The 27,551-nt window shown below is 44.8% G+C and overlaps 1 protein-coding gene across 1 annotated transcript in view; it reads left to right on the top strand.

The window, feature by feature from the left end:
- Positions 1-27,551, top strand: part of SDK2 (sidekick cell adhesion molecule 2) — a 655,374-nt gene that overhangs the window by 473,910 nt on the left and 153,913 nt on the right. The window contains exon 5 of the mRNA XM_030208539.1: positions 5,682-5,815. Coding sequence (XP_030064399.1) covers positions 5,682-5,815 — 134 coding nt within the window. The remainder of the gene's footprint in view (positions 1-5,681; positions 5,816-27,551) is intronic.

Below are 27,551 nucleotides of genomic sequence, written 5' to 3'. Positions count from 1 at the left end.
CACCAATTCACCCCAACACCTCCCACCCTCTGCACTTTTCTCTGTTCTCTGTTCTCCTATATCTTGACCGAGAACTAGGGGGTTCTGGCTTCCTCCAGCTGTTCAGGCAGATCCAGTCCTGGATTCACTTCGTTACAAGCATGGACCGGCAGTCTGGCTTTTCTGAGACACATCAGAGCTGCAGGTCCTGGTTCACCGTAGACATAGAACCAGCACTGTATCGGGCCGTCTGAACTAATGAATGCAGCTGGTGCCTATGACCCTGCCCTGGAGATGAGGGATGCAGACGGGCTGGTATCTGTGAAGCAGGAGCTGCAGAGCCCTTATCACACTGATTACAGCACTTGGAAAAGTTCCAAAGGCGCTCCAGAAAAAAGCAAATTCAGCCATGTCTGTGCCAGAAAGATAGATATCAAACATGCCCAATCGGAGGCACGGTGCTGCCTGCGGCTGACAGAGATAGCTCCAAGGCGTCTTTCCTTGCAGTTCCTTAAAGTGGAGATTAAAGCCCCTTATCAAACCACTGCCTGTATACAGCTGACACCGAGACAAAGGCATTGGCACACGGCATATTTCAGGATTGTCGTTATGTATTTGGCTCCGTCCTAATTAAATTATCAGCTTGCTGCAGGTGTGCGAGGCTGGGATGCTAAAATAAAGCAATGCAGAGTGAGAGCAGGGAGTGTGACAACATGTCTAGGACAGGGATTGCTGGGGAGGGAGGAGGTTACAATGGTCTCTCTCCGTGTTCATTTCTCAGGGCAATTTACCTTTGCCCTCTACATGGTGACTGTGCAAGATTCTCCCTGACTCTTCATCTCCCATCACCTCCTTCATCCTCTCCTCCTCATCATCCCCCATTATCCTCTTTCCATATATCCTTTGTCATTTTTATCATCTTCCTCATCATCCTCAATTGTCCTATTTCTCTATATCCTCGTAGTCTCCTCTTAATCCTACTGGTCTTCCTCCTATCACTCTAATCTCTCATCACCTCATTCTCCCTCACCCTCTTCATCCCTTCTTCCTCCTGATCCTACTTTGTCCTCAGGACCAGCCTAACTAATAGGCAAACTAAATGGTTACCTAGATAGGCAGCTTCCGAGGAGCAGCAAAGAACGGTCAAAGCCAACAGAAAACGATACACACTGAAAGCCGTTGGGATATACTTTTTTCTGCTGAGAGGGGTGGGTGATTTTCAAATAGCCCATTTGTCCTCATCATCTCTATATATAAAAGGCACCACCAACGTTCTAAATGAAGCTTCCAGCCGGAAGTGTGAAGGGGGAGAGATATCCGGTTTCCCCATGAGTATCTGCCCCACCCTCGCGCTCTCTGTAACACAAACAGTGAAGGAAAACACAGCAAAGCAGGAAATCAAATCTGCTGTCTCTGTAACAGTGAAGGACTCAGAGGGGGGAGGGGAGAGAGGGCAGAAGCCCTCACTATCTCTGTAACACAAACACAGCACAGCAGGAAATTTAACACTGAAGGACTTGACTCCAAGGGGGGAGGGGACAGACAGCACAGGGGAAGGGAGAGAGGGCAGGGACACACACACTCCCACATGCACACAGAAGAAAACCTTGCTAGCCCCCCCCCCCCCCCGTTTCATTTGCATCAGAAACGGGGCTTTTTTACTAGTGTATATATAACATGACAAAGTACAGGTTGGGAGATGTCTTCAGAGTCCCAGAGAGAAGAATGAAGGAAAAGTGAAAATGAAGGAAAAAGAGAGAAGAGGTCAGTGTACAAGGAGGCAGAAAGAATGTACCCTAAGAATTTTAATTATCTAAAGAAGCTTATGGTCTGCAAATACAGAAGCCAGTCCATTTAGAGGGGGAATTCTAGATATAGCGCCAAAAAAGCACTATTCTATAAGCTATTTTAAGTTAGACGTGGTTTATAGAACAGCGCTTACGACTGGGACTCACGCCTAACTTTAGATGTGGCCATTTGCAACAACTGAAATGTGGCACAGGTGTACATGCCTACATTGGGTGTGTATTCCCCTTATTCTATAATAACGCAAGTAAATGCTAGAAGTGCCCTTCCATTTCTGCACCCCTCCCGTTTCTGTGCCCCCCCCCTTTTTTTTTTTTTTTTTACTCACGTGTAAAATTTAGGCGTGGATCCTGCACCTAAATTTACAAGCATAAAGATGGGAGGACTTGGAAAAGGGCAAGAGAGAGAAGCTGCTGGGGAGAAGGAAGGGGAGAAAGGGGGAGACCCTGGCTGGTTGGATGGAGAGAGAAAGAGGAGAGATGATGGATGAAAGGAGGGAGAGAAAGAGGGAAGATGCTGGAAGGATGGGGCAGAAAGAAGGAAGGTGCTGGATGGAAGGGTAAGGGGAGAAAGAGGAGAGACACTAGAAGGATGGGGAGAGAGAGGGGGGGCATTGGATGGAAGGATTGGGAGAGAGGGTAGATGTTGGATGAAAGAATGGAGAGAGAATGAAGAAAGATGGTGGATGAAAGGTGGGAGAGAAAGAGGGAAGATGCTGGAAAGATAGGGGCAGAAAGAGGGACGACGCTGGATGGAAGGGTAAGGAAAGAAAGAGGAGACACACTTGAAGGATGGGGAGAGAGAGGGGACATGCTAAATGGAAAAGGGTAGAGAGACACTGGATGGAAGGAAGGGAAGAGAGAGAAACACTGGATAGAAGGATTGGGAGAAAGGGTAGATGTTGGCTGGAAGGATGGGGAGAGAAAGAGGGGAGATGGTGGATGGAAGGGTAGGGAGAGAGAGGGAAGACACTGGATAAAAGGATATAGAGAGAAAGATGGGGAGAGAGGGGGGATATGTTGAAAGGAAAAGGGCAGAGATAGAACAGGATAGAAGGAAGGGGAGAGAGAGGGAGACACTGGATAGAAGGATTGGGAGAGAGGGTAGATGGGTGGAAGGGTGGGAAGAGAAAGAGGGAAGGCGCTGGATGGAAGGGTAGGAGAGAAAGAGGGGAGATGCTGGATGAAAGGGTAGTGAGAGAAAGAGAGGAGCTGCTGGATGGAAAGGGAGAGAATAGAGTTTGTGAAAGGAGAATAAGAGGAAGGGGCATGGGGAGAATAAGGGTGAGGAAAAGATGAAAAAATTGTTGCTGGCTGATCTGCAAGGCTTCGTTCTGTTTCTGTGAGTCTGACGGCCTGCACCACCGTCAGAAACAGAACGAAGCCTTGCGCCTGAAGAAGAGGACCTCGGGGGTTGGGGTCCCCCGCCAGCACAGGTAGCTGACAGCGCCGGCGGGGGAGGGTTGGCGGCAGGAGGGGGGTCGAGCGCCAAATCTACAGGGGCCCAGTCCCCTTGGCCCCACGTAGCTACGCCACTGGCCCAAAACCCATTGGTGCATTATTAGAAGCCCATAAATATCTGTCATGATTTATTTATAGTCCCAAGAAGCAACAAGACAAACGATCTGCCAACTCCAATGTGGAAAAGAACACAGCAGATCAGTGATCAGTCCAAAGCATTCTTCATTTGCAGAATCTCAGTCAAAGAAAATGCCCGACACAGGCTGAATGGTGTGTGATAATTGCAATCGTATATGATTGGCAATCAACAGAAAATGGTACCAAGGAATTTAAAAAACAGCACACTCTCTAGTTCCAAATGAAGGAGGCTTTCCAAATAAAATGGCAGCATTCCCCCATTCACAAAAGTATTGCAGCAATTCCATTCAGTGTGTTTGACGTTTACAATATAGCCCCTGACGCAGCCCTTTTGGGCGAAACACCGCCTGTGTCAGGCAGGGGCTTAGCCAGACAACAGATTTTAGGTGGGCCTAGACAGGGTGGGCACCAAGTGTTCTCCCTCCCCCCAACCGCCACCAAAACAATATCTCAGCTGGCGGGAAAATGCTTCTTTCTAACTTGGCAGTCTGCAGCAGGCATGCGCTGAAAACTGAGAATGCGCAGATGCTGGTATCGTAGAGAGTAGCGTTTCATTACCGCCAGGGGGAAGTCTTCAGCTGGCCGAGCTTGGGATCCCCACCAGCTACCGCTTAACGTGTGCTACTGTTGGATGGGCCTGAGCCCTAAATGGGTGTCCAACAATCAATTTGAGAAGGTCTTCTTATAGCAAGAGTCCCAAAGACCTGAAGTAGATGTCAGCACAGAAAAAAAGCTCAACCCTAGCGTTTCAGCATAGTAAATGCCTTCTTCCAGAGAAAAGATTCAGGAGCGACTTGCTTACGTTTTGCACATACCTGACAAAAAGACCAACCAAAACAAAAATTTAAAAAATAATCACAAACATCTGAAAACAAAACCAAAAACTTAACATATCACTTGGGTCAAAACTGACAGTTTATTGATGCATCAAAGGACTTATTAATATAAAGGAAAACCCAACCAAATTCAAATTCCAAGATCCAATCCAATGGAAACAGAAGATCGACAACGAATGCCATTGTTTCAAACTCATTGGTGCCACAGTTTTTTGTGAGTGTTTATTTTTTTTTTTCAATTATTGTCTGGCTTGAGTATTTCTGCTATACCTATTTTATCTTAGTATTTTATTTGGTTCCATTTCACTATATTTTTATCTAGGGGACTTCTGAAACAAGCCACAATCTCTAAAATTTCCATTCCAGGACCAAGCTCTAAAGATCCTCACCCCACCCTGCTCTATCTAATACCAGCCATCCACCTCAGCCCACCAACAAAATCCCACACCACTCATCACCTACATTCAAAAGTCCTCCAGCCACTAAAAACCCACCCCACTCCAAACCTTCTCTCCAGCTACTCTCCACACCCTTTCATTCTCTAACCTCCACCATTTCTATCCACCCTTCAACACCTACCATGCTTGCATGAAGATGCATCATTATAAACCAGGTGCAACATACGTACCCTACTTCTCGGCCTAGGTGTGCTCTTATGAAAAATTATCTTCATAGAGGGTTAAATAAACATCCTCACCTTGAAAAGAATCCCCTCTAGTAGCAAGAGATGGGAACTGCAGCTGAAGAAAGCTAGCCCAACTTCCTCTGATAATCCTCTAGGAGGTACTGCTCGTATAATTGATCTGGAGTTCCAAGTTTTTGGTTATTGTGATATGAGTTCACAGTAAATGCTAAAGAAGGAGCAGAAATGATGTCCTCCTGAAAGTTTCTCATTGGCTCATGTGTGCTATGTTGGATCAGTCCCTTCAGTCTCCATTAAGTTGGTGTTTTCTCGTTTCCTCCTGAAAGTTTCTCATTTAATCATACATGCAGTGTTGGATCAATCTCTTCAGTCTCCAGTAAGCTTGTGTTTATTGTTTCCTTGTGAAAGTTTCCCATTGACTTATACATGCTCTGTTAGATCAGTCCTATCAGTCTCCAATCCACTTATGTTCTTTCTTTACCTCATGGAAGTATCCCTATGGCTCATGGGTGCTATGTTGGATCAGTCCCTTCAGTCTTCGTTAAGTTTATGTTTTCTCATTTCCTCTTGAAAGTTTCTCATTGACTCATACATTTAATCATACATGCAATGTTGGCTCAGTCTCTTCAGTCTCCGATAAGCTTGTGTTTCTCTTTTCCTTGTGAAAGTTTCTCATTGGCTCATACATTCAGTGTTGGATCAATCTCTTCAGTCACCAATCCACTTATGTTCTTTCTTTACCTCATGAAAGTTTCCCGTTGGCTCATGGATTGTTTCTTTCAGTCACTATAAACCTGTGTTGTCTCTCTTGCCTTCCAGAGCTATTACCCTGGATAACACCCTCGTCATTCTGTCTTCAGTGGCTCCTGACTCAGGACGGTACTATATCCAGGCTGTTAATGACAAGAATGGGGATAACAAGACCAGCCAGCCCATAACTCTCACTGTGGAAAGTAAGTGATGCCAGGGATCGGGGAAGAAAGGAACTGGGTATTAAATCTTCCTCCCCAAGGAATAAATTTTATGCCAGCAAAAGGTTGTGAGACTTTAATCATCATATAAAAAAGAAAAAACATCAATCAAGGAGTTACGAGTTTAAAATAAACAGGATTATCTTAATAATTCAGCTGTCAGGCTTGATTCGTTGGCCCAGCAGAGGGTTGAAGTGTGGGATTTAACTTTTCATAGTAGGACTGGGTAAGACTGAAGGGGGTACAGGACCCTCATTTAGGGGACCTTTTACTAATGAGCTCTGAAAAGTGGCCTGCGCTGGTGTAGGTGCGTGTTTTGGACACATGCAGGTCATTTCTTCAGAGCGCCCAGAAAGAAGGCATTTTTTTTTCCTTTGAGGCCGAAAATGGACGTGCGGCAAAATTAAAACCAGCGTGCGTCCATTTTTGACCTGAGACCTTACCGCCACCCATTGACTTAGCAGTAAGGTCTAACTGGGCGGTAAGCGCGTAAACTGCCGCTTTGGACATGTGTAAAATATGGAATTACCGGTAGCCAGGTGGTAGTTCTAATTTGGACACGTGTAGGTGCCTATCCAGCTTATTTTCGAAGGAGAAGGGCGGCCATCTTCCGACACAAATCGAGAGATGGGCGCCCTTCTCCTAATGGCGGCCAAAACGGCACAATTGAAAGCCGATTTTGGCTGGCCTCAACTGCTTTCCGTCGCAGGGCTGGCCAAAGTTCAAGAGGGCGTGTCGACAGTGTACCGAAGGCGGGGCGGGGGCATGGTTAAGAGATGGCCGTCCTTGGCCGATAATGGAAAAAAGAAGGCCAGCCCTGACGAGCATTTGGCCAACTTTACTTGGTCTCTTTTTGTTTACGACCGAGCCTTGTAAAGGTGCCCGAACTGAACTGATGGCCACCGAAGAGAATCGGGGATGACCTCCCATTACTCCCCCAGTGGTCACCAACCCCCTCCCACCCAAAAAAAAATGTAAAAAACATTTTTGTCAGCCTCTATGCCAGCCTCAAATGTCATACCCAGCTCCATCACAGCACTATGCAGGTCCCTGGAGCAGTTTTTAGTGGGTACTACAGTGCACTTCAGGCAGGCGGACCCAGGCCCATCCCCCCCCCCACCTGTTACACTTGTGGTGGTAAATGGGAGCCCTCCAAAACCCACCTGAAACCCACTGTACCCACATCTAGCTGCCCCCCGTTACCCTTTAAGGGCTATGGTAGTGTTCTACAGTTGTGGGTAGTGGGTTTTGGGGGGGGGGGGTTGGGGGGGCTCAGCACCCAAGGTAAGGGAGCTATGCACCTGGGAGCAATTTGTGAAGTCCACTGCAGTGCCCCCTAGGGTGCCCGGTTGGTGTCCTGGCATGTGAGGGGGATCAGTGCACTACAAATGCTGGCTCCTCCCATGACCAAATGGCTTGGATTTGGCTGGTTTTGAGATGGGCGCCCTTAGTTTCCATTATCAGCGAAAACCAATGTCTGCCATCTCTAAGGGCAGCCCAAATGTTGAGATTTGGCCGTCCCCGACCATATTATCGAAACGAAAGATGGCCGGCCATCTTGTTTCGATAATACAGTCGGGTGCGCCGCTTTACGGGGCCATCATTAGAGATGGGCGCCCTCGTTCGATTATGCCCCTCCACGTGCCTTAGCAAAAATGCCCCTTAGAGCTGTAGTACTGGGGATGACAGAAGAAAGTGTCTTATAACTGTATAATATAACACCAGTGCCCGACATGCGGGAGATCAGAGCAGAAACTGGGGAGGGATCCCCCAAGCCCACTTTCAGTTATTCCTCTTCCAGATTGCAGCAGGCTTTGAGCCCCCTGTTGCGTGGGTGACACCAGCCCTGCTTATAGTAGCCCAGTAGAAAGCTGTAACTCAGCCCCCCTCCGGAGCAAACAGCTGGATGACTCCTGTCTTTGCAAGGACTGCCCCACACTTGCACCATAAAAAGATTTCATTTTTCCCTCTCTCCTGTAGTAGAAAATTGTTTACCTCCTCTTTAATGGGATTTTAAGTCCTGTCCCGCTTTCTCTCGATGTGACACACCAGCGCTTCGCAAAGTAGCTGTTGTTTGGGTGCGTGCCACCCTACCGATCCTGCAAATGCTGAAGTGCACTAGCAGGGTTCCTGCGACGGCTGGGCGCAGAAGGACAGCTGTTAATTTTACCTGCACATCTGCAGTCCTGTCTGTCTTCAGAACCAACAACATCAATCAGACGATATTAAGGGAAAGCATTATATTAGCAGTGGGAGAGCTTTCCTCGCTTCCCGATGACACTGTCCCTTCTGTTTGGTATATTTTTTTTTTTTAGGGAGAGGAAGCAGCCCTTCATACGTACTCTGTTTTCTGCGTTTCTTTGGCCCTTGTGCTTTGTGACTCCTAATGGTTTACAGGCTTCTTGGCGGAATGTTATCTATAAAGGCAAAGTTGCACTTCCATGAGTTGGATGCCGGGGTGTGCAGTACCCCAGGGGTCGGCACTGTCTCCCACTTTGTTCAAAGTAATGCTGCAACCTTTGGGACAGGAGCTTGAGCAGCTGAAAATACCGTTTTATATATATGCAGATGATTTCGCTTTGCTGTTACCGATTGCTAAAGATTGGGCCACTACTTTGAATAGTTTAGAGGATTGTGTCAAGCTTATAGATTTGTTGGCCAATGCGGGCTTACTGCTCACTATACAGGAAGCACCGCCAAGCTGCAGCAGCAGAACAGCGGGCGCTTCCCACCCCTAGCACGGTTACTGCCGGGTTAGCGCAGGAGCCCTTACTGCCACCTCAACGGGCGGAGGTAAGGGCTCCCTCCCAAAATGGCCACGTGGCAAGTGCTCTGCTTGCCGCACGGACGTTTCCTTCAGGATAGAACGACTTCTCGTTTGCCCACTGCAGTAAAAAGGGGCCTCAGCGCGCTTGGAAAAACACACGCCGACACCAGCGCGAGCCCCCTTTTCCCACAGCTTGGTAAAAGGGGCCCTAAGTTTTCATGGCTAGGACTTGAGTGTCAAAGCCTTCCCCGAAATTTTCAGATAGGAACTGATTCTTTTATCTTAGGGTAGAGAGGTGTGGTAGCCGTGTTAGTCCACTTTTAAAGGTAATCAATAGAAATAAAACAAAATAAAACATGGAAAAGAAAATAAGATGATACCTTTTTTATTGGACATAACTTAATACATTTCTTGATTAGCTTTCGAAGGTTGCCCTTCTTCCTCAGATCGGAAATAAGCAAATGTGCTAGCTGACAGTGTATATAAGTGAAGACATTCAAGCATTACTATGACAGTAAAATAGATACCATTGGAGATTGTACATGGAATGTTGCTACTATTGGAGATTCTACATTGAATGTTGCTATTCCACTAGCAACATTCCATGTAGAAGGCTGCGCAGGCTTCTGTTTCTGTGAGTCTGACGTCCTGCACGTACGTGCAGGACGTCAGACTCACAGAAGCAGAAGCCTGCGCGGCCACATTGGTGATCTGCAAGGGCCGACTTCTACATGGAATGTTGCTAGTGGAATAGCAACATTCCATGTAGAATCTATAGAAATCAAACAAAATAAAACATGGAAAAGAAAATAAGATGATACCTTTTTTATTGGACATAACTTAATACATTTCTTGATTAGCTTTCGAAGGTTGCCCTTCTTCCTCAGATCGGAAATAAGCAAATGTGCTAGCTGACTGTGTATATAAGTGAAAACATTCAAGCATTACTATGACAGTCTGACAGGGTGGGAGGATGGGGGTGGGTAGGAGGTATGCATGGGGACATCAAAGCATATCATTGATATTCTAACAGGATGGGTGTGGATAGGTGAGGGGAGGGTGATCAACAGAGACATACAGCTTTATGGTTTATAATGGGCTAGAAAACCCAGATCCTTGTTAAGTCCTGTCTGTTGGGTGTCAAAATATTCAATCATTCTGACTTCAAAGGTCTTAGGTTCCTGTATTGTTTTAAAGTAACCTTTCAGGATTCTTGTTATGAAATCACTGGTACAGTGTTTATCTTTGAGAAATCGTCACGAATTTTAAGAGTGGAAGTGGACAGTCTACTAACCTTTTCTGATCATGTTAAACAGATGGTTCAAAAATCTTTTATACTGTGCGAAAGCTAAGATCAATACGTAAAGTTTTTGATTTAGATTGCTGGTTCAAGCATTAATTTTGAGTAGATTGGACTACTGCAACGTTACATTTGTAGGCAGGTTTAAGGACATTAGTAAGCAAAATACAACTGGTAACACTGCAGCACATTTAATCTTCTCAGTTTCTAGATCTGAATCAGCTGCTCTGCTTCTTGAGAAGCTTCATTGGCTTCCGAACGAAGCAAGGGCTCAGTTTAAACTTTGCTGTTTTGTCCATAAAATATTATATGGGTTAGCACCTTTCTATCTTGCTAACTGGGTCAATTTACTTTGTTCTAATTCTGCTTATAGAATGTGTAACAATGTTGCTGCAGGTTTCCTTCTGTTAGACAGCTTAGATATAAACCTATATTTAATTCTTCATTACATTATCAGGTACCAGTAGTTTGGAATCTTTTACCTCTGGAAATTCGTAGTATTTTGAATTCTTTGGCTTTTCGTACAATGCTAAAACCTTGGTTATTCAACTCTTCGAGAAATTTTTTTAGCGTTTAATTTGGTTTGAATTTTGAATTGTTACTGTATTTCCTGGAAGGTTTGATCCAGTCTTCGTTATGCAATAAAGATATTTAAACGCATTGTAACTACTGTAATTGCCTATTGCTCATGTTTGTTCTAGTCTTACTGTACACCGCCTTGAGCGAATTCCTTCAAAAAGGCGGTAAATAAATCCTAATAAATAAATTGTATGCCACTACTGATCATTTGTGTTAAATGATACTCGTCAACAAACCGATATTCTGTAACCGTCTCTATTATAATATGTAAGTCACATTGAACCTACCAAAGTGTGGGAAAATGTGGGACACAAATGCAATAAATACTAAATAAATAATCCGCAACGAACTGATCAGGTGTCTTGCGGACTAGAAGCACTGTATAATATAGTCTTTTCCACTTAGTTTTAAAAACTCTGTGCCACAGCATTAACAGATAGAATCTAGCAGGCACTGCAGGATCTAGTTTAGTCTTCCCGCCCACCCCTAGGACAACTCTTCATTTATAGTCAGTTATTGTAATTCGGGTAACAAGCAAGGAATGCTCTTACATTTCATTACCATCTAAGAAGGAAACACTAAATAAGTCATGCAATATACTATATAAACTAAAACACTTTTATATTAGGCTAATATCCTTAATACTATAGCGAGTTTTAATTATTGAAAAACTCAAAAACACTAAGATGGAGTAAGCAGTCCAGCAGCGAGAGGGGTGCTATCCAGTCTTTTGCATTGAGTGTCACATGTATGATTATCTCCCAGTTGGTGAGATGTCATATGTTTGCACCTGATGCAAAGAGCTCCTAGCTCTTAGAGAACGTGTCCGTTCTCTTGAGGCTAGAGTAGCAGACTTGGTGGAGCTGAGGGAGACAGAGAGGTACACAGAGGAGACCTACAGGGATGTTGTAGAGAAGTCCCACCTCCAGTCTGGTAGCACCTGTGTTACCTTGGAGAAGGGAGGTCTCCTAGAAGAAGAACATCACCCTGGTGAAGTAGGAAGTTCTCCTGTAGCCAGGACCTGCCCACCAGGGGATGTGCTATCCTCTCGCACCGAGGATATGTCTCCAAGTGCTGACCGGGAGGGAAAGGTTAGGACAGCTGTTGTAGTTGGTGATTCGATCATTAGGCATATAGATAGCTGGGTGGCTGGTGGACGTGAGGATCGCCTGGTGACTTGCCTGCCTGTTGCGAAGGTGACGGACCTCACGCGTCACCTAGGTAGGATTTTAGATAGTGCCATACTGGGACAGACCAAAGGTCCATCAAGCCCGTTCAGGTCACAATTACTTGGCAAGATCCCAAAAAAGTACAAAGCATTTTATGCTACTTATCCTAGAAATAAGCAGTGGATTTTCTCTGTCCATTTTAATAATGGTCTATGGACTTTTTCTTTAGGAAGCCATCCAAACCTTTTTTAAACCTACTAAGCTAACCGCCTTTACCACATTCTCTGGCAACGAATTCCAGAGTTTAATGACACATTGAGTGAAGAAACCTTTTCTCCGATTTGTTTTAAATTTACTACTTTGTAGCTTCATTGAATGCCACTGAAAATCCGGCCCAATAGAATAAAACAGACAGCAGATGGTTCCTGATGGACACCAATTTCTGCTCCCTACTGAGTTCCAGCTTCACTGATTTCTCACTCATTTCCATCCCAGCGATCCTCTCCCCCCCCCCCCCCCCAGGAGAAACCTTCTCTACGTGTCTCTTTCACCTCCTGTACAAATCTAAATCCTTTATGCTTTACATAACAAAAATAAAAGTCCTTTTCTCTTCTTTAAGCTTCAGGAACATTCAATGAAACCTGTCACGGAAATAAAAATGCAAAACATTGTAACCAGATGGAAAACGGATTTTAAATAGACGGAAGGTGCTTCAAAATTTTTTTTTTTTTTTTTTTAATCACTGAAAGAGAGGACGCCTACCCTTCTTTTTTCAGGTCCAGTGTGCGCTGCGAGAGCAGGCACTGACAGGTGGTATTGAAAGATGCCTGACTGGGTTGCTGAAGTCTGTTTGTATCTCTCCTCTCTTGAGCTGACCTCATTAGTGGGTAAACCATGGGTAGCCTAGTGGATGAGGGCACAGCCAGGCAGCTATGTTTAGGGCTCCCAACAGGGAAATAATGAGCAGTTTTAGAGAAGGTAGGATGTGTGTGTGTGTGTGAGCAGGGTCTGCCGAGATAGCAAGGGCTGAGCTGTTTGCGGGGTGGATGCGCAGAGGTGGGATGCTGAGACAGTCTCTGTAATTCCTGCTTATTTATTTATTGCATTTGTATCCCACGTTTTCCCACCTCTTTGCAGGCTCAATGTGGCTTACAATACATCGTGAGTAATGGAAGTAGATTAGGAAAATAGATAGTTAGTGTTACAGCAGGATTTTTGGTAACATGGTAGTAGTATAACAAACAGATATTGACAAACAGTTCAGAATTTATGTGGAGGAGTTTTGTATATTCACATTGGTTGATTTTTCTGACATGCCATGTTAAAGAGATGGGTCTTCAGTAGTTTGCGGAAGTCCGTTATTTCGTAGATCGTTTTTAAGTTGCGCGGCAATGCGTTCCATACCTGTGCGCTCAAGTAGGTAAAGTTTGGCACGTGCATTAGTTTGTATTTTAGACCTTTGCAGTTAAGGAAGTAAAGGGTAAGGAATGTGCGGGATGATCTTTTGGCATTCCTAGGTGGCAGGTCTATCAGGTCTAGCAGAAAAAAAGGGGTCCAAAAGTTTCCACAAAAGTCCTTAATAAAGGTTTTCTGGAGCATCATACCTCTTGTCTTGGATTGATCCCTTGAAGTTGTTTTTCCACTTGTTTCTTTTCTGTGTTGGGGTCCTTAATAAAGGTTTTCTGGAGCATCTTACCTCTTGTCTTGGATTGATCCCTTGAAGTTGTTTTTCCACTTGTTTCTTTTCTGTGTTGGGGTCCTTAATAAAGGTTTTCTGGAGCATCTTACCTCTTGTCTTGGATTGATCCCTTGAAGTTGTTTTTCCACTTGTTTCTTTTCTGTGTAGGTCTATCAGGTCTGACATGTAGGCTGGAGCATCTCCGTGAATGATATTGTGGACCAAGGAGCATATTTTGAACGTGATTCGCTCTTTAAGTGGGAGCCAGTGTAGTTTCTCTCGTAAGGGTTTAGCACTTTCGTATTTTGTTTTACCGAATATGAGTCTGGCTGCAGTGTTCTGGGCTGTCTGAAGTTTTTTGATTATTTGTTCTTTGCAGCCGGCGTAGAGTGCGTTGCAGTAGTCTAGATGACTGAGCACCATAGATTGTGTCAGGTTGCGAAAAACTGACCTTGGGAAGAAAGGTCTTACTCTTTTTAATTTCCACATAGATTGGAACATCTTCTTGGTTGTGTTTTTCACGTGGTTCTCGAGTGTTAGGTGTCGATCGATGGTAACTCCAAGAATTATTAGAGTGTCTGAAATTGGAAGATTCAAATTTGGTGTGTTGATGGCGGTAAATTTGTTCTTGTTGTGTTGAGAGGTGAGTATTAGGCATTGGGTTTTATCTGCGTGAAGTTTCAGCCGAAATGCATCTGCCCATGAATGCATGATCTGGAGACTTTGGTTGATATTGTTGGAGATTTCCTTTAGATAGTGTTTGAATGGGATGTAGATCATTACATTGTCTGCGTATATGTATGGGTTGAGGTTTTGGTTTGATAGTAGTTTGGCTAAGGGTATCATCATTAAGTTGAATAGAGTCAGCGAGAGGGGGGGATCCCTGTGGTTGAAGGTTTTGGAGGCCAAGCTGTTGTCGGCAGTGTGCAAGCTGCAGTATTGTAACATGGCCTGCTTAACGAGGGTTCAGCCGCAGCTTCATCACTACTACTACTACTACTATTTAGCATTTCTATAGCGCTACAAAGCGTACGCAGCGCTGCACAAACATAGAAGAAAGACAGTCCCTGCTCAAAGAGCTTACAATCTAATAGACAAAAAATAAAGCAAATCAAATCAATTAATGTGTACAGGAAAGAGGAGAGGAGGGTAGATGGAGGCAAGTGGATACAAGTGGTTACGAGTCAAAAGCAATGTTAAAGAGGTGGGCTTTCAATCTAGATTTAAAGATGGTCAAGGATGGGGCAAGATGTAGGGGATCAGGAAGTCTGTTCCAGGCGTAGGGCGCAGCAAGACAGAAGGAGCGAAGTCTGGAGTTGGCAGTAGCGGAGAAGGGAACAGATAAGAAGGATTTATCCAGGGAACGGAGTGCACGGGAAGAGGTGTAGGGAAGCTATAAAGGGAAACAAGTTCCAGTATCATCACTGGACGGCCTGCTGGTGCAGCCCAGCATCCCTTATATGCAACAGGAGGCCTGGAGATGTGGGAAAGCCTGTGTTTGACTAACTCCCCTTCCAGTGGCTGGGAAACCAGTCCTGGTATGTATTATGGAGTCTGCAGTGGCCAAACCCCAAAACTAGTTGCATTATATCATCTGATGATTTAATTATTTATTCAGATTTTCCATATCACCCATTGAGCCAAAACAAAAAGCTCATCTCGGTGGTTTGTAAAACTAGACTAGTAATAATAACAAGCAAAACAAAAGGAGACAGAATAGCACCAGAGAAAGTCCCTGACGAGAGACTGTGCTACATCCTCTTTCTGACATTAAAATTGAAAATGTTTTGAGCACAGGCCTAGATTTTTTAATCCCTGGTTAAACAGTGCTGAGAGCTAAGTCTCCATCAGGACCATTTTCTCTCAAGTACCAAACTAAAATGCATTCACTATAGCAGCAGAAACCTGTCACAGAGGGGGTGGAAGTAGGGGATGGGGAGGGAAGGGATACGGGCCGGGAGCACCTACCTCCTGCTACTAACCCTTCTCTTTCTCCCACCCACATATGTGTCAAAGACATCAGCATGCAAACAGCACAAGCACAGTTTAAACACGTATGTGCCTGAGACATTTAGCATGCAAACAGCACAAGCACCATTTAAACACGTATGTACCAGAGACATTAGCATGCAAACAGCAAAAGCACCATTTAGACACATATGTACCAGAGACATTTAGCATGCAATCAGCACAAGCACCATTTAAAAATGTATGTGTCAGAGACAGCATGCAATCAGCACAAGCACCGTTTAAACACGTATGTGCCAGAGACATCAGCATGCAAACAGCAAAAGCACCATTTAAACACATATGTGCCAGAGACATTAGCATGCAAACAGCACAAGCACCGTTTAAACACGTATGTGCCAGAGACATTTAGCATGCAATCAGCACAAGCACCATTTAAACACGTATGTGTCAGAGACATCAGCATGCAAACAGCACAAGCACCGTTTAAACACATATGTGCCAGAGACATTAGCATGCAATCAGCACAAGCACCGTTTAAACACGTATGTGTCAGAGACATCAGCATGTAAACAGCACAAGCACTGTTTAAACACATATGTGCCAGAGACATCAGCTTGCAAACAGCACAAGCACCATTTAAACACATATGTGCCAGAGACATTTAGCATGCAAACAGCAAAAGCACCATTTAAACACATATGTGCCAGAGACATTAGCATGCAAACAGCAAAAGCACCGTTTAAACACATATGTGCCAGAGACATTAGCATGCAAACAGCAAAAGCACCATTTAAACACATATGTGCCAGAGACATTAGCATGCAAACAGCAAAAGCACTGTTTAAACACATATGTACCAGAGACATTTAGCATGCAAACAGCAAAAGCACCGTTTAAACACATATGTGCCAGAGACATTAGCATGCAAACAGCAAAAGCACCGTTTAAACACATATGTGCCAGAGACATTTAGCATGCAAACAGCAAAAGCACCATTTAAACACATATGTGCCAGAGACATCAGCATGCAATCAGCACAAGCACCGTTTAAACACGTATGTGTCAGAGACATCAGCATGCAAACAGCAAAAGCACCATTTAAACACTTGTGTGCCAGAGACATTAGCATGCAAACAGCACAAGCACCATTTAAACACATGTGTGCCAGAGACATTAGCATGCAAACAGCAAAAGCACCGTTTAAACACATATGTACCAGAGACATTTAGCATGCAATCAGCACAAGCACCATTTAAACATGTATGTGTCAGAGACATCAGCATGCAAACAGCACAAGCACCGTTTAAACACATATGTGCCAGAGACATCAGCATGCAATCAGCACAAGCACCGTTTAAACACGTATGTGCCAGAGACATAGCTAGGGAGAGCAAGGGGTGCAACTGCTCTCCCAAGTGGGCTTCCTTCTATAACAGCGCCTATGGGATTGCAGGCGCCAGTGCTTATTTTTCACGCAGTCCACTCCCCCTGACATCACAACTTGGCTACCTTTCTGGTACGTACGCACATCTCCATGCATACATGGCACCTAAGCATGGGCGACTTCTTCCTAGAATTGACCCCATAGTGTCCACCCTATATAGCAGGGGATGCTCAATGTTGGTCCTCGAGGGCCACAACTAAGTCAGGTGTTTAGGATTTCCCCAATGAATATTCATGAGATGTATTTGCATGCACTGCCTCCATGGTATGCAAATAGATCTCATGTACATTCATTGGGGAAATCCTGAAAACCCGACTGGGTTGCGGCCCTCGAGGGCCAACATTGAGCACCCCCTGCAGTTTAGACTCCAAACTTCATTCCATATAGAAGAACTGCTCGGTAATTGCAATGGCAGTTTCACTGGTTGGTTCAGTCCAGGCAAGGATTTCTTTATTTCATGGGTTTGTGAATGTTTTTTTCTTGTAATGCCTTTATAACTAGTTTAAATAAAAGGGAGGTGGATGCAATGCATGGAAATGTCAGTCTGTCATCGTCGTTCCCCCCCCCACCCCCCTCCGGCACATCACTGGCACTCGATCAAAATGCCTTATATTTCCGACTGGATGAAGAGAAGTTGGCCTTCTGAGCCATTCATTGAAATCCGTGTCGTACGCTCTGTGCACTGTCAGGCTTTTGACCAGCGCTCTCCCACTATCTTGTCTCTCCACCTGTTTGTTTAGAGAGCCGGGTTATTATCCGCTGGCTTCCTCTTTTCAGGATTACTTACTTATCTCATGCGCTGTCTTGGCTGTCAAGGTCCTTTCTTCGCTGGCGAGCCGTTTGGCTAATGGTCATATTTAATTTGCAGTAAATCTCGGTTGAAGCTCCGCTTCTGCTGACTCAACAGTTCAATGCTGAAATATATTTAGATGTTTTGGGCTGCTGAAATGGGACCTACTTCTGTGGTTTCTTAATTCTCCAGTTCCTTCCCTCCTTTTACTGCCCCTTCCTACACACCCCTCTTCTCTTCTGGTGACTGTTGCTGCTTTGAGGAGGTCCATGTGCTTTGACCTAAATCCAGGGGTTTAAAAATGCCTTTGTCTAGCAGTGGAGTGATTCATGGGACTTTAACTGGAATCTCATACTGGAAGAATGAATAAGGTTATATGACTTTCTTCCAGCTGAGTCAGGATGTGTAAGCAGTTTGATGTACAGAGATTAATTTTCTATATCAGGGTTCAGTTTCCAGTCATATCAGTGTAAAAAATGTAACGAAGGATGCTATATTGGAGAAACAGGCCAGATGCTTAAGACAAGATTCAATTTACATAGACATCACATGAACAATACTGGTGCCAGTAGGGCTCCCACCCCTGTTGGTCAGCGTTTTACAGGACCAGGACACTGTACCAGTGACTTCACAGTGAGAATCCTGAAAGGTAACTTAAAACCATACAAGAACGTAAGACCTTTGAAGTCAGAATGATTGAATATTTTAACACCCAACAGAAAGGACTTAACAAGGATCTGGGGTTCCTAGCCCATTATAAACCATAAAGCTGTATTTCTCTGTTGATCACCCCACCCCTCACCTATCCACACCCATCCTGTTAGAATATCAATGATATGCTTTGATGTCCCCATGCATACCTCCTACCCACCCCCATCCTCCCACCCTGTCAGACTGTCATAGTAATGCTTGAATGTTTTCACTTATATACACTGTCAGCTAGCACATTTGCTTGTTTCCGATCTGAGGAAGAAGGGAGACCTTCGAAAGCTAATCAAGTTATGTCCAATAAAAAGGGTATCATCTTATTTTCTTTTCCATGTTTTATTTTGTTTGATTTCTATTGATAACAGTCATATTGCCAAATTTAGATGCTCCAAAGCAGAATGCTGCCCAAAACCATATTATTTCACTCATAACTGGTGCGTTACAGCTTTGTTTTCAGTCTATGTACACAACAACGGTCATGGAGAGCAGATGGTTGGACATGTGTCCTCCTGAAGGCAGACTGGCAGGAAGGCGACATCGTCCCTTCTCTTTGTAGCCTAGATTCATGAGGATTGGATTTCTGATTTACCGTTTCTTACGCAGAAAAGAGAAAAAATCTCAGTGAGACTGGAACGTAGATTTTTGCTGGATCCTTTTCAGTGACTTACATTCAGGCACGATAGAGATTTCCCCATCCCTGGAAGCCTCACAATCTAAGCTTGTACCTGAGGCACAAGAGGAAGATGCTTGATATCATGATACGTGGCCTTTCCTGGGGTGGTCTGGACGTTAAGATTAAAGGCGATAGTGGTTCAAAAGGTTGCCACGTCAAATGCTTTATTCCATGAGTTTAGCCTTGAATTTCTGCTTTTTCAGATCCTTGACTCATATGCTTACATAGCGCCAACGCGGTTGTTTTTTTTTTTTTCCGTTCAGTTCTTGTTTTATTTATGTAAAATATTTAATTAGTTCCCCTTCCATGGAAGTGGCCTAGGTGAGTTATGATGCAACAGCCTTAATAAACACTGCCAGTTGATCATAAAATTCAAATCAAAACACCCAGTTGGAATATACAAATTAGCAAAACAATAAACCATAAATCACAAAGCAATCAGCTGTCCCTCCTCTACAAAAATCACAACCCTCAAAAGAGTAACTGCAGAGACTGAGAGGAAAAAAAAAAGAGCAAAACATTAATTCTACTACTGAGTTAACTGTTTATTTATAACAACTTCTACCTGCTTTTCCATCCAAAGATCGATCAGGGCACTCTACAATCAAACACACACTTAACAATCACAACAAACTATACAATACAAATGGAATTCCGATCTATTACCCAAAGGTAGGTCCAAATTGGGAGTGGAGGAGTGGCCTAGTGGTTAGGGTGGTGGACTTTGGTCCTGGGGAACTGAGGAACTGAGTTCGGTTCCCACTTCAGGCACAGGCAGCTCCTTGTGACTCTGGGCAAGTCACTTAACCCTCCATTGCCCCATGTAACAAAAATAAAATAGATACTATTGGAGATTCTACATGGAATGTTGCTACTATATATTCTACATGGAATGTTGCTACTATTGGAGGTTCTACATGGAATGTTGCTACTATTGGAGATTCTACATGGAATGTTGCTATTCCACTAGCAACATTCCATGTAGAAGCCTGCGCGGCCACATTGGTGATCTGCAAGGGCCGACTTCTACATGGAATGTTGCTAGTGGAATAGCAACATTCCATGTAGAATCTCCATTAGTAGCAATAGTGGAGGAGTGGCCTAGTGGTTAGGGTAGTGGACTTTGGTCCTGGGGAACTGAGTTTGATTCCCACTTCAGGCACAGGCAGCTCCTTGTGACTCTGGGCAAGTTACTTAACTCTCCATTTCCCCATGTAAGCTGCATTGAGCCTGCCATGAGTGGGAAAGCGCGGGGTACAAATGTAAAAAAAAACAAAAAAAAACCTGAGGGAGTAAACTTTCAGCAGTGACAGCCAGTGTTTTCATGTAAACACCAGCACCTACATTTCAATTATCTGTATATTCAAAAGCCCTATATGCATGCAGCCCCTTATAGAAGTAGGAATTGAGATGTGCAGGTCCGTTCGTCTCAGGTTTCACTAGTATTTTAGAACAGAATCTGCTGACAGGGAGCCCAGGAGAAATGGATGTTCACGCCTGCGTGCAGTGTAAATATCCATTTTTTAAAAAATTAAGTTATAGAACAATCGACAGGCTCAATGCCAGGACATTATCGGTTATCTTTGCGACCTTAGAAACATAACTGGGTATTATCCCGGCCCTTCTTGCTTGCAAATTTCTTTTGCCTGTTAAACCAAGGCCCTGTTTGGCATTTGGTGTGATTGTGTGTGTGTGGGGGGGGGGGGGGGAACCATTGAGGGTTTAAAGGGAATGGACTGCAGCTCAATAGCAGCTGTTTGAGTGGAGGAGTAGCCTAGTGGTTAGTGCAGGGAACTGGGTTCAATTCCTTCTCCTGTGTCCCCGTTCCTGGCAGTGCTCCTGAGTCTCTCTCCCCCCCCCCCCCCCCCCCCCCCCCCCCCCCCCCCCGATCTTCAGCCAGCCACAGGTCTTCCCTCTGCTGCGTCCTGCCCGCAGGACGTTGCATCAGAGGAGGAAAGACAAGACAGAGGGGAAGACCCAGGGGCTGGCAACTAACGTAGACTGTACAGGACCACAGGAAGGGGAAGAAAAGGCTTAACTTGCAGACCAAGTGAGATCAGAGGCCGGGTATTTGGCACTCTTATTCTCCAGCACCCTGGGCCAGAGCCTCACTTGGTCCAATGGTTAAGCCAACCCTGCATGAGGAATCTGAGTGAAGTGATGAATGGACCATGGATGTGTGTATGTCCTAGAAGTAGGTGCCATAATTTTTGGGAGGGGGGAGGGAGGGGGCCCCTGTCCTTGCTTTTGAGTTTGCTGCTCACCATTTGTGAATTGTCGTGAGCACACTGGATTAGAGAGACATATAAATCTCAGATAAACAGTTTAAAAATACGTTTGTGCTTTTTCTTGATATAAGTATTTTCGTGCTAAAAAGGTAAGGATTATTTTTTGGTGCATGAATATAATTGAGAGAGAGAGATAGGGTAAAGTAGTCTCCCTCTGTACATTTCACTTTTCTTACTGCCCCTCGCTCGTCCCCCCTCCCCCCAGGTGGACACTGAGATCTACAGATGAGGCTCTGGCATCCTTTCTCCATCCTTTATATTATGCTGGTCCTATTGTTTTCCACTTGGATGCTTTTCTCTGCTATCTGTACCCTGTGGTTTTTGCTGAAGCAGCTGGTGTGTTCACAGATGTGAAAAATTATATTTTTTTAAATCTCCCAGGCTGACCTTTCAGGGTGAATTCCCAGGCTGCCAGCTCTCTAGGGGCTGTTGGAAGCAATAAATCTTGTGTAACGTTGTCATGATGAGCACAGAAATTACAGGAAGACCTTTGAAGGCATGAAAATTGTGGAACTTTAGTGAATGACTCAGCTTGAGATTATAAACTAATCTTCTAAGTAAAATCCCCCAGACGTTGTCTGAATGTTTATGTTTGTCTGGGTTCTGCATTGACCTGATGCACTTACGTGTCTTTCCTGCATTGCTGTAGCATTAATCTGTTCTCTGCGCTCTGCGCTCCCGCTTCCGTCCCTGTAATAAACACGATAGAACCCCTCCGGATGTGCAGACTCAGCATTTTGAGGCACGCTCGCCTTTTGGGAGGTTTTATGATTATCTCTGTTTTCTCTCTTTCATTTCTCCACTCCTGACACTGGTTTTTATCAGCCTTTGTATTTTTTTAATTACTTTTTGTTACTATTTTCACTAAACGAGACTGACTTTAAGCAGGGGGTTAAAGGGTTCAAGAACTGCTGGGACAGCCCTGCTCAGCTACTATTCATTATTCAGTTTCATTTTAGATCTACCTGTAATTGTCTTTTTTCCTTATCTTTTCTTGATTTTTATTCTTCTTTCCATCACTTGTCCTGGTGAAAGGTGCACTAACCCTGCTGTATTCTTTTTCCTCTAATTTACCATCTCTCTCTCTCTCTCTCTCTCTCTCTCTCTCTCTTTCTCTTTCTCTACCTTGTCCTCTGTCTCTCCCCCTCTCTCCCCTTCATCTGTCTGTCTGTCTCCCTCCCTCTCTCTCTCTCTGTCTCTCTCTCTCTCTCTCTCTCTGCCCCTCTTCCTCTGGGTATGTTTCAGTCTGTGTGTGGGTATGTGTGTGCATGGGTGTTGGGTGTGTGTCGGTGTGGTTGTGGGTGTGTCTGTGTGCCCCTGTGTGTGTGCCTGTGTGCTTGGGTGTGTCTGGGTATGTGTGTGTGTGTGTGTGTGTGCGTGGATATGTTTTTTTTTTCTCTGTGTGTGTGTCTGGGTATGTGTGTGTGGTTGTGAGTGTGTCTGTGTGCCCCTGTGTGTGTGAGTGGGTATGTGTGTGTGAGTGGGTATGTTTTTTTCTGTGTGTGAGTGTGTCTGGGTATGTGTGTGTCGGTGTGGTTGTGAGTGTGTCTGTGTGCCCCTGTGTGTGTTCGTGGGTGTATGTGTGTCTGGGTATGTGTGAGTGTGTCTGGGTATGTGTGTGTCGGTGTGGTTGTGAGTGTGTCTGTGTGCCCCTGTGTGTGTGCGTGGGTATGTGTGTGGCAGTGTGTGTGTGTGTGTGTGAGTGGATATGTTTTTTTTCTCTGTGTGTGTCTGGGTATGTGTGTGTCGGTGTGGTTGTGAGTGTGTGTGTGTGTGCGTGGGTATGTGTGTGTGGCAGTGTGTGTGTGTGTGAGTGGATATGTTATTTTCTGTTTGTGTGTGTGTGTGTGTCAGTGTGGTTGTGAGTGAGTCTGTGTCCCCCTGTGTGTACGCATGGGTGTGTGTGTCTGGGTATGTGTGTGTGGCAGTGTGTGTGAGTGGATATGTTTTTTTCTGTGTGTGTGTGTGGGTATGTGTGTGTTGATGTGGTTGTGAGTCTGTGTGGGTGTGTGTGTGTCTGGGTATGTGTGTGAGTGGATATGTTTTTTTCTGTGTGTGTGTGTCTGGGTATGTGTGTGTTGATGTGGTTGTGAGTGAGTCTGTGTGCGCATGGGTGTGTGGGTGTCTGGCTATGTGTGTGTGGCAATGTGTGTGTGTGTGAGTGGATATGTTTTTTTTCTCTGTGTGTGTGTCTGGGTATATGTGTGTCGATGTGGTTGTGAGTGTGTCTGTGTGCCCCCGTGTGTGCGCGTGGGTGTGTGTGTGTCTGGGTATGTGTGTGTGGCAGTGTGTGTGTGTGAGTGGATATGTTTTTTTTTTGTGTGTGTGTGTCTGTGTGTGTGTGTCTGGGTATGTGTGTGTTGATGTGGTTGTGAGTGAGTCTGTGTGCACATGGGTGTGTGGGTGTCTGGGTATGTGTGTGTGGCAGTGTGTGTGTGTGTGAGAGTGGATATGTTTTTTTTTCTCTGTGTGTGTGTCTGGGTATATGTGTGTCGATGTGGTTGTGAGTGTGTCTGTGTGCCCCTGTGGGTGTATGTGTGTCTGGGTATGTGTGTGTGGCAGTGTGTGTGTGTGTGAGTGGATATGTTTTTTTCTGTGTGTGTGTGTTGATGTGGTTGTGAGTGAGTCTATGTGTGCGTGGGTGTGTGTGTGTCTGGGTATGTGTGTGTGGCAGTGTGTGTGAGTGGATATGTTTTTTTTCTCTGTGTGTGTGTCTGGGTATATGTGTGTCGATGTGGTTGTGAGTGTGTCTGTGTGCCCCTGTGTGTTTGCGTGGGTATGTGTGTGTCAGTGTGTGTGTGAATGGATATGTTTTTGTGTGTGTTTGTGTCGGTCTGTCTGTGCTCAGCCTTGACGCAAAGAACAGCACCTGTCAGAGGCAGGTGTGAGTAGGGCAGCTGGTGGAGCCTCACTTAATATTCAGAGCTATATAGTCGCTCGCTTAAAGCAGACGTGGCCCTCACCCAAGAATGCGGCTGAGATGACTTTTGCCTTATTGATTTGAATTTAGCTCTCACCTTTTCTTCAGTAGTTCAAGGTAAATGATATCCAGGTCCCCAGACGCTTCAGTCAGCACTGATGTGGGTGGACGTGGCTGAGGAAGAGGAGAAAGTATCTTGTTCATGCTGAAAGCCGTGTGTTACAGCCCGTGTGATGATGGCTGAGAGCTTGGATTCTAACGTAAATGTAATATATGTCGTGCTTGCCAATGCAGTTAGCTAATCATATGTAGATTTGTAGCACAGAGAACTTGTGCACTTATCAGTGTAAGTGCTCCAGATGCACGTACACAGGGTTCTGCACCGAGGGCAGCTAGTACTGTGTCTATCCCACTATCAATCGGTGTACCTCAGGGTTCTGTTCTCGGTCCTCTCCTGTTCTCCATCTACACTTCTTCCCTTGGCTCTCTGATATCACCCCATGGCTTTCAATACCATCTCTACGCTGACCACTCCCAGATCTACCTCTCTACCCCTGAAATCACAACCAGCATCCAGACCAAATTATCAGCCTGCCTATCTGATATCGCTGCCTGGCTGTCTCAACGTCATCTGAAACTTAACATGGCCAAAACCGAGCTTCTCATCTTTCCCCCTAAACCTACCTCTCCTCTCCCCCCTTTCTCTATTTCTGTGGATGGCACTACCATTCTCCCTGTCTCATCAGCTCGTAACCTTGGGGTCATCTTCGACTCTTCTCTCTCCTTCTCTGCTCACATTCAGCAGATTGCCAAAACCTGTTGTTTCTTTCTCTATAACATCAGCAAAATCCGTCCCTTCCTCTCTGAGCACTCTACCAGAACCTTTCTCCACACTCTTATCGCCTCTCGCCTAGATTATTGCAACCCGCTTCTCACCAGCCTCCCACTTAGCCATCTCTCTCCTCTTCAATCAGTCCAAAACTCTGCTGCAGGACTCATTTTCCACCAGAGTCGCTATGCTCACATTAGCCCTCTCCTCAGGTCACTTCACTGGCTCCCTATCCGTTTCCGCATTCAATTCAAACTTCTCTTACTGACCTATAAGTGCATTCACTCTAACGCTCCCCAGTACCTCTCCACTCTTGTCTCTCCCTAAGCCCCCCCTCGGGTACTTCGTTCTGTGGATAAATCTCTCCTGTCCATTCCCTTCTCCTCTACTGCTAATTCCAGACTCCGTTCCTTTTATCTCGCTGCACCTCACGCCTGGAATAGACTTCCTGAGCCTGTACGTCTAGCCCCGTCTTTGGCCGTTTTCAAATCCAGGCTAAAAGCCCACCTCTTTAACGCTGCTTTTGACTCCTAACCACTACTCGCTTGCCCTATACCCTTTTATCCCCACCAATTTAATTCCCTTACCTCTTAGTTGTTCTGTCTGTTTGTCTGTCCTATTTAGATTGTAAGCTCTTTGAGCAGGGACTGTCTTTTCATATATGGTGTAGAGCGCTGCGTAAGCCTTGTAGCACTATAGAAGTGATAAGTAGTAGTAGTAGTAGTGTACACGTCCGAGCAGAATGAAAGTCACAGCGCACACCTGCACATGTGCAAATTTTCAAGTTTCAAGTCTATTCAGTTCTTGATATATTGCCCATCATCTAAGCAGATTACATATGTTTAAAATATAAGTAACAAAAAAAAAAAACCTAAAGAAAGCCATTAGGAAGAAAAATGAGGCAAAGTTACATTTTCTGACAGATGAAGTAGAGAAAGCGAGAGACGAAAAAATGCCTCCTACAGCCAATGTCTCTCAGTCCCAAGTCTCAAAATTAGTGCTTCAGGGAAAACCTTTAGGGGTCAAATGTCTTACTAAAGATTATTCAAAGTTGTTCAAATGGTAGAGAATTGTAAGGATTTGTGGTTTTAAATTTCTAAAAAGACAAGTCTGTACTTGCAAGACAGGTAAACTATTCCATAATGTTGGGGCTGAAAGAGGGAATTTCTTATAGAAACTAAATAACTAAATGAATCGCTATTCTCTTATTCGCTTTAGGAAGAGCTGCTTAAATTATTACAATGCCCTTTTTCAAGGTCTGTGAATAATTGACATTAGGTGTCTTCGAGTGATGTCAACTGTGGCCATTAAACTCCTCAAAGATGCAAAAAAGTTTGTTCCTGTTACTCAGGGCTTTTTTTCAGGGGGTACTTGGGGGTACTGAGTACCGGCACCTTTTCCATTATCTGCTAAAATTGACCCATGGTTCCCAAGTTTTAATGAACGAGCTCAGGCTCTACACACCAATTCTGCCTTGTCATAGATTCTATGACTGGTTGCAGGGGGCCTGGCTATTGTGGGGTGGGTCCCTCCGTGATCACCCCACCCCTGAAGGGTGGCCTGGCATTTGAGTACCGGCACCTTTTTCACTAGAAAAAACGCACTGGATAAAGGGACCCACGTGTGGGTGATCAGGCCTTTGTGACATCACTGATGAGGTTGGCTGTTAGCCATTGGTGGAATGAGGCATTATGACATCACATTATCAAAAGTGAGCCAAGTATAGAACAATCAAGCTAATTACAAGTTAACAGTAAAATAACATGTCTTAACAATAGCTCATGTTGATAAGCCTCCTAAATGAAAGAAAAAAGAGATGTCTGTAGAAATCAAAATCACTGCTACATGTGATAAAAGCAGGGCTTTTTTTGAGGGGGTACTTGGGGGTACTGAGTACCGGCACCTTTTCCATTGTCTGCTAAACTTGACTCATGGTCCCCAAGTTTTAATGAAAGAGCTCAGGCTCTACACACCAATTCTGCCTTGCCATAGATTCTGTGACTGGTTGCAGGGGGCCTGGCTATTGTGGGGTCGGTCCCTCAGTGATCACCCCACCCCTGAAGGGTGATCTGGCATTTGAGTACCAGCACCTTGTCCACTGTCTACTAAAATTGACCCATGGACCTCTAATGAAAGAGCTCAGGCTCTACACACCAATTCTGCCTTGTCATAGATTCTGTGACTGGTTGCAGGGGACCTGGCTATTGTTGGGTGGGTCCCTCAGTGATCACCCCACCCCTGAAGGGTGGCCTGGCATTTGAGTACCGGCACCTTTTTCACTAGAAAAAAACACACTGTTTTTACTCCACTTTTGAAGGAAGAACCCGGGCTCCTTATATCATCTCGAATTCCTTGTAAAATTCTGACGTTAATATAATCACATTTATTACTGAGGCTCAATATTATTTATATCCCACTTGATTTTAACTCATACCTCTCTCAGGACCTTTCCATCCACTCAGCTGAAATTATCGATTGACTTGTTATCAAAAAAAGAACTCGAACAAAAGGGATCATGGTGAGAACAGAGAAGCATTCCCTAGTCTCGTCTGAAATGTGTAGCAGGAAGTTCAGTTCCTAATCTATGATGACACCAGAACCT

This window comes from Microcaecilia unicolor, chromosome 6 (genome assembly GCF_901765095.1).
Source record: "Microcaecilia unicolor chromosome 6, aMicUni1.1, whole genome shotgun sequence".
NCBI classification, from domain to species: domain Eukaryota; kingdom Metazoa; phylum Chordata; class Amphibia; order Gymnophiona; family Siphonopidae; genus Microcaecilia; species Microcaecilia unicolor.
This window is presented reverse-complemented; position numbering and strand designations above follow the sequence as displayed.